Source organism: Phalangium opilio, unplaced genomic scaffold, assembly GCF_054372755.1.
Source record: "Phalangium opilio isolate 3A_F unplaced genomic scaffold, DU_Popi_V2 ptg000077l_1, whole genome shotgun sequence".
In the NCBI taxonomy this organism is placed as follows: Eukaryota; Metazoa; Arthropoda; class Arachnida; order Opiliones; family Phalangiidae; genus Phalangium; species Phalangium opilio.
In genome coordinates this window covers 917033-925340 of record NW_028324185.1, presented here as the reverse complement: position 1 = coordinate 925340, position 8308 = coordinate 917033, and the positions used below count along the sequence as shown (strand labels likewise).

General features: G+C 36.8%; 1 protein-coding gene across 1 annotated transcript; it reads right to left on the bottom strand.

Annotated features, from left to right (window-relative positions):
* Positions 1 to 5310: 5310 nt before the first annotated feature.
* Positions 5311 to 6470, bottom strand: LOC149656697 (P2X purinoceptor 7-like). Its single transcript, XM_089844523.1, has 2 exons — positions 6299 to 6470; positions 5311 to 5909 (listed from the first exon to the last, which is right to left on the bottom strand). Exons 1-2 carry the CDS (start codon positions 6468 to 6470, stop codon positions 5311 to 5313), a joined length of 771 nt encoding a protein of 256 aa, XP_089700649.1.
* Between the last annotated feature and the right edge of the window lie 1838 nt (positions 6471 to 8308).

Sequence of the window (8308 nt, the reverse complement as noted above, 5' to 3'; positions counted from 1 at the left end):
TAAACCGCCTGGTGTGGGGTCCAATTAAAGAATTGACAAAATAAATTCTTTTGTTCAAGTTAAGCCCCCTTTTATGGCCATAGACCTCTTGGAATGCACCCAAAATGACAAAGGGAATAGATGCTTTTGTTCAAGTTCAGCCCCCTTTTCAAGGTCATAAACCAACTGGTGGGGTGGCCCAATTAAAGAAAAATAAAATCCAATGCATCTCTGGGACCCGAGGTCATTCACCTCCTCCCTAAAGCCATAAATGATTTTGAGGAACTGTCAAAGACCAAATTGAAAATAGGAATGATTTTGATAAATTTAGTTAGAATTTATTTCAACGCTTTAAACATTTGAAATGTTTTTTTTTTCAAATGACGCGTTTCGTGTTGTTAAAATGTAATGAATATGACTGTTTTCGTTCCGATGGATTATTCAATTCCCCATATATTCCTATGGGATTTTAGGAATTTTAAATCATCGTTTTCGTTTCTGTAAAATGTAATGTAAATGTTCAAAAACGTTTTACTTTTAACACGAAATGTGTTGAGAAAAGCTAAGTAACATCCTACACTATCACCACTCTAAAGGTTTTGTCAAGATTGTAGTAGGTTTGATAGTATTACAAAGAACAAATTTAGGAAAAAAATTATATTTATTTCAAGTTACATTTCAAGTTTTTGACTGGTTCTAAAACTTTTTATAATTTAAAAAACGTATTAAGGTATGGAATATATTACAACAATAGGACCTAACTTTCATGTCGCAAAAGTTCTTGAATAAACATTTCAATTATAGCTTTCTCGAGATTAACGCGTTTAATTCTTAGTACAATATCGTCATTCGGAGTAAGTGTTGTTGGTATGGGTTGGGTTGGCGGAATGACTTTTTCTTTCTCCCACTCTTCTTGAGGGACATCTCTGTACTTTCTGTTTGGTGGCATGTCTTTAGTCAATAGGTTTTGGATGAATATAGGCATGTTATTTGTTGGTAATCCTTGAAGTAATGGACAGTCTGCCTTGAATTTCTGATGCTTTTCAAAAACATTGTCGTTAGGTTCCCATCCTCGTAGCGTTAAGTCACAAAAATGGCATTTAACAGCGTCCGTCCCCGAACTTAAATAGTAAAACCCATGACGGGCTAGTTCTGACGGTTTTATAAACGTACTCGCAAATGCACCAAACGTTTCTAGACGGGTAATTTCTCGATTCATCTTATCCTGGCGGTGTCTAACAATCTAATGAGGTCCGTACCAAATCAGCCGCTATTTATACCCCCAAATAAGTCGATGAAAGGTTAGATTAAAATGGACGCTGTTACTAAGCAGAAGTTAATTCGCGAAGCTCTTTCAAAGCCAGGGAAAATAGTGGCCGTTACTTTCATCCTCGTAACTGTATTTCTAGTTGAATTTGCATTTTGGTATTTTAAAAATATTACTTTAATTTCGGGTAACGCAACAAAAATATCTTAAACATGTTGAGATTTGTCAGGATAATGCCTTCGGGGCAACACCTGGAAACAGTTAAATGTTTCGTGGTAGGAAGAGTCACCAACTATTAAAGCAATAAATCCGAAAATATATTCCATTCATAACAATACAACTGGTTCAACCATGCCCCCCAAACCCATTAAAACACGTCTTTATAGTAAAAATAAAAACGGATGGGGATAAATTCTTTTGTTCAAGTTCTGCCCCTTTTTATGGCCATAGATCCGTCTGACCGTGGTTACGTATAAATAAAAAGCCGATGGAATGTCTTAACACGTTTGTGTGAGTCATAAATCACTCTAAATACAGATTCCATTGATAACAATACAACTGGTTTAGTCACGCCCCCTTTTAAGGTCCTCAACCACCTGGCCGATAAAGGGCAATAAAAAAAGCATCAGTCAATATACCCTCAGGCTAATTATCAACCCCGCACTCTAGAAAATATCGCAATAAAAATCATTCAGTCCTCAGCTTTTAAGCCGTGAAGACCTGTCGTAAGAATGCCCACCAAGATCAGAGATTACCGCGTGAACGCCAGTGTTAGACTAGGGGCTGAATGTTCTGCCGATTTCGGCGTTAATGGGTACGAGTCAAGCCTACTTTTGACAAAAAAGGACAGAACAATTCTCACCATCTCGGAAGACGTTTTGAAGGAATTTATGGAGGAGTGGACGGAGATATATTCAGCTATGGAAAGTGGCGACTGGGGTAATTATCGTTACCTAAACTTGAAAATAAAAATAACCGTTATGGAGGGGAAGATAGTATTCGAGGATGGCAACGTCTTCACTCTAACAAAGGCCGAGGCAGGGAAAACGTTTCACGTAATATAATACAAACTGTTGTCTTTCCCATTCGAAATTGATATGAAAAACTAAGTTGATTATCACCACTCGCCAAGTATCTCAAAGTCAAAGCTAAACGTTCTGCTGGACAAATTGCCTTTCGAAAATTTGTATTTTGTTTCTCTAGCTTTGGTTTAACTAACTGCAATAGAAAATCAAACTGATCCGGAAGAACCTAAAAATATTATATTGCAGTTTAGAGTCAGCTATTGGATAAACTCAGATTATTCTCTTACGTAAAGTAGCTGTCGTCATCCCATCTCCTCATCTCTTGTAACAAGTTCGAATAATATCCTTGTTCTTTTCGTCTTCTGAAAATTTTTCTTACCCTAAAACGTCTTTCATATCTCGTTGCTCTTTGTTTTCGCCATAATAAGTACGACAAAGTCGTATTAATTAATGTAAAACAAAGGTCTCCATTGACACTTCATGCTATTCTTGCTCCATTTTTAAATACCCGAATTTCCCGCACGAATCAAGGTGCCACCTTCTGGACGCAAACATACTCAGTGGAAACGTTCTTCCGTACTGATTTGCGTATTTTCACGCAAAGTACGACGTTTTTTGACGCGCGATTACGCTGCGTTTTGGCCAGTGAAAACGGCGTTTTACGCTATCTCCACACTTGTCTTTCGTATGGTATATACCACATACACGACAATCTGTACTTATTGGCTTCTGAGAACACCATCATATATTGGTCTTCTGTGCATACCACATACACGCCCATCTGAAACATTGCGTTAGACGTACGCTCCGATCGGCTAGGGTTACGAGAAACGTCTAGCCTCCCAATGGCTGGGCTTCCACCAAGTGCTCACGCAATTGCGCTTATTCTTATCATTTGTCAATGAATCGCCTAATATACCCTAAATTTCCAAAAAATTGTGAAAACGGTGTACGCTAGAAGTCAAACGTCAACAATAGCTATGTTTAAATTCATTTTAAGAATAACGTTTCTTAAAAGGGCTTAACTAGAATTAAGGTAAAATACTGACGATTAAAAAAATTAATATCAGTTATATTTACTTAATTATAAGATAATCTTCTTTTCTTCGGAACGACACAAATCAAGTTTATATAGAACGAGCATTGAAGATTGCACATGAATAGAAACACAAGGTTAATATAAAGCGAGTAGCATGAAATGATCTGTTACAAAATCATAACATTTTCTTATTGCTGAATATTAAATGAAAATATGTTAAAAATGTTTCGGCATTACGATTCCTTTAGTAGTAGTTTTGTAGCTGTAAATCAGTGTTTCATTTCAATATTCAAAGACATTATTTTATATTAATATTTCAAATTTGATGTTTACTCTTAAATTCAGCTTTACCACATTTACGTGGTTGGTGTACTCTCCATCTAAAAGAGCACTTTTTTGCTTTTGTTTGTAAACTATTTTGGACAAAAGTCATTCAAAATTTGATTCTTCGGATGGATTCACAACGTGGTGGAAACTTAATCCAAAAATTGGCGATCATGAAACTAGTGTGACCCAGATTTTTTGTTTCACACAATGGAAGGAATTGGAAATTCGACTCCGAAGTGGAGAAACGATTGATAAAAAGAAGCAAGAATAAATGCAAACAGAAGTACAGAAGTGGTGGGCGATAATTTCAAGACTGTTAGATATCATTCCTTTCCTTGTTGAACAAAATTTGGCTTTACGAGGCCACCGAGAAGTAATGAATGCAGATGAAGCTCAATCATCAACGGGAAATAGAAGAAATTTTTTCGAATTGGTCCATTTGTTGGCGAAGTACAATCCAGTGCCACGTGAACATATTCTGAGAATCAATCTGGGGAAAAAGTATGCTAATCTTATTTGTCGCTAACAATTCAAAACGAGTTCATCGAAATTTTTGGGAGAACAAGTAAAAAGCAAAGTTACCGAACAAGTTAAGGAAGCCAAGTATTTTTCAATGATGTCCGACAGCACCCCTGATATTTCTCATATGGATCAAACGAGCCAAGTTTTACGCTGTTGGAAATGAAGTAAAGGTAGTGGAGTCGTTTGTCGATTTCATTGAAACAAAAGGTAAAACAGCCGAGAATATTTCAACAATGATTTTGCAAAAACTACAAAAAGACTGAATTGATATTCAAAATTGTAGAGGACAAGCATACGATAATGCAGCTGTCATGGCTGGTCAACATACTGGCGTTCAAAAACGCATCAAGGAAATTAATGGAAAAGCTGAATTTGTTGCGTGTACAAATCACTCGCTGAATTTGGCGGGTATTCACGGAGCTTTTGTAGCTGTGGATTCTGTTACTTTTTCTTGAAACTTAGAGCGTTTTTACACTTATTTTTCTTCCTCAAATCATCGCTGGGATATTCTGATTTCAACCACTGGACAAAGTGTGAAACGTATTGTAGAAACTCTATGGACTGCGCGGGGAGATGCAGTGAGTGTTGTTAAAAATAAATACAAGAAAATGTAACTGCTTTAGAAAGTTTAACTGGTGAAGCAGAAAATAACCTTACCCGATTATCACTTGCAGAACTCTATAAGAATAATCTTCTGAAAAACAATGTCTCAGATCAGTAAAGGGAAAACTCCTGCTATATAAACGACATTTTTTTAATAAGCAAACGTTAATAATATTAGGCCTGTGCGAGTACCCGGTACCCGACAAACCAAATTCAAAACAGAGTTGGCAAAAGTTTTAAAGACCTAAATTTGGATTTTATTTTTCTCTGGCGTGCTGCTTGTCTCATTACAATAGTTTTCGTTTTTGTGCTTTCTTGGCGTGTGGGCCCCTGTCCTTGTAGAAATTAAAGACACACAGTCATACCTCCAATCCAAAGGATTGAATATCGAGCAATGCAACACTAAAGTCGGGGCTTTAAAAGTATTTTAACTGATAAAAGGCGAGAATTAGTAAACAATGCAGTAAGATATGTCAAAGAAGTTTGTGAATGAACAAAGCTTAACTTTGCTTATTAAGAAAAGTTTTACAATTAAGAAAGAAAAGCATTTATAGCAAGCGATTAACTTTGTAGCCTGTGTAGGTTCCATTAAGGTTGGGATATGGGGTGCGAATTTTCCAAACCACGCAGGAGGGGATAACTCTCCGATTACCCTGACCTAGTCTGCACCATTGCCAATAAGTATATTGTCTGTAGCCAGCATTGCGGTACCTCTTATTTCCATCCCCATCCTCGAGGAGAAGGTGCAATAAATTGTGTCGCATTTCCATTTGGATTTCTAACACTTCTTTGTTTAAAATTATGTTATCAAACTTTGGATGGTTTGTAATACATCCCATGCCCCTTCTCCTCGAGGAACATTTCCTTTCATTAGGAGTTGGCATCTCCCTACACTTATCACATTTACAGCAGCCTGAAAAGTTTCCCCAAGCAGGGTTAGGAACAGGATCATTGGGAATTGGGACCTCCTCTTCGGTTGGGGCACTATGAAAATTTTTAACGGATTGGGAGAGCTCTCCAGCTTCTGATATATTATTTACACTAGGGTTTCCCAAAAATCTACGGATATCTTTGTTTGGGTAGGATTCCTGAGCCTTCGTAACTATTGCCTGAGCTGATCCGTTCACAAGTTTATAACATTGATTTTCTGCAGTTTGGACAGTTAAAAGATATTTTAATAATAAAAGCGAACAATAAAATATAATATAAATAGAGATGGGCCGATACCAATATCGGTACCAATATTTGGCTAAAAGATATATATATCGGTATCGAAACATCTATAGAGATGGGCCGACACCGATATTAGGCTTAATCTGATATATTGGTATCGGTCCATCTTTATAAATAAATAAAAGAAAGAAACTCCATTTGTTACTACCCCTTCCATAAACCCACTACTTTTGCAGCTAACTGAGCTAAGAGGCACTGCTTCTGAAAGTACCATCCTTCCTTCTTCATGGCTTACAGGGTTCAACTTTACAGCCCTTTTGGTTCTACCTCTCTTTTTCGGGAGTAACAATTTTGCTGCATTACCAATGCGTTTCTCGGGGACCAGACCAACTCCAGAAATTACACTTTTCGCATTGGCACATTCAAGATATTCTCCACATTTGCAAGTACTGGTGCATTTCAAATTCTCCGTTCTACATTCACAAACGTTCCCATTTCTATTGCTCAAGCAATTACTTTTACAACTACAAGGCATTTTCAATAAAGTTTATAAAAACACTCCACGATGCGCCTACTAGCCTCTAACTTGAATTCAAACAAACCGCAAAGACAGCCCACGTGACGAAAACCCTAACAACTCTAGCAGATGACCCTATTGCTGGCCAACTTACGCCAAGTATCCTTCTCACTTAAATGTAGTTCGTTTTGAGTCACTCCCCTTCCTTTTTTCTCCCCCTTCCCTAAATCAAGTAGGTGGATCGACATTCCGCTTTAACAATGATCTAATTTTAGTGGCTAAAGAACGACTTTCTTGGTTATCTTGATGAGTGGGAAAATTATGTCTCAATATTGGATGCGAAGGAAGAATTTAAGAAAGAGATGTTGCTTTGCACTGAAAAGCTGTCAGGGTTACGTCAAACAAGTTAGTATTAAGCATTTAGAGACATTCAGATATTTTAAAGAAACCAAACTTTTTTCAGCCAAGGCAGTTTTGGAGATTATTCCTATTTATTGGAGCAAGGAGCTAAATTTATTTTGACATCACATCTTAACCGAGATCCTGTTGAGCAATTATTTAGTAAACACCGACAGGCGTAGAAAAGCTGGTTCGAAGTAAACACTATAACTTTTGCCCAAATCATTTGAGGCTCCAAATTCTAGAAGAAGTCAAAATTGTGGTACATGGTGCTGGTACCAACATTGAATGACCAAACTAGCTTCGGCAAAGGTTTTAAAGTCATTTATTATTCTTAACGCTTTGAAAAACTATTACCATATTCAAATTTTTAAAATCATATTCTTCAGATCCAAATAAAAACTTAACAATCTGAAATCAGTTGAAATTTCCTATCACATTATGTTATCACAATTTTTTATGGCTAGCTCTTAAAGAATTTTAGCTTTGACGTTTTTTTCTATTTTTTGGCGATTATTCTCTTTGGTGTTGTTATTCCGGTATCGTTCCTTTCAACCGAATTCCCAATGGACCGAAATCCCATTCGACCGAATATCCCGCAATGATTTTAGATTTCCAGCCCAATGGCTATATTCCCGATGGACCGAAATCCCAATCGTCCGAATATGCATATATACATATGAATATAACTTGAAACACTGTAGCCGTCAGCGACTCGGTGGTGTAGTGGATACGATGTTGGACTGCGAAGCGATAGGTTGTTGGTTCGAATCCGAAAGGTATGTTAATAATATTAAAAGTAAATGGTTCGTGATACTAATTAAAACGCTCACTTTCATTCCTTTCAAGGCAAGAGATATATAGAATTAATAATCAAATTGTGCTTAAAATGAAGTACAGTCTTAATGGTAGTTCCATCAATGTCTTTAAATTTTAAATTAAAATTTTAATATTTTGGTTTCGGGTGGGTTAGGTTAGGTTAGGTTAGGTTAGGTTAGGTTAGGTTCGGTTAGGTTAGGTTAGGTTAGGTTAGGTTAGGTTAGGTTTGCATAGGTTAGGTTAGGTTAGCATAGGTTAGCTTAGGTTAGGTTAGGTTAGGTTAGCTTAGCTTAGGTTAGGTTAGCTTAGGTTAGGTTAGGTTAGGTTCGTTTAGGTTTGGTTTGGTTTGGTTCCAATAATTCGTTGACACCTTTTCCAAAATATGCTCCTTTTAATTAGCTACCACCTTTTCCAAAATATTCTCCCTTTAAATAGCTACCACCTTTTCCAAAATATTGTCCCTTTAAATAGCTTCCACCTTTTCCAAAACACTCTCCTATTAATTAGCTGCCACCTTTTCCAAAAGATTTTCCTATTAATTAGCTGCCACCTTTTTCAAAATATTCTCCTATTAATTAGCTGCAACCTTTTCCAAAACATTCTCCTACTTATTAGCTGCCACCTTTTCCAAAACATTC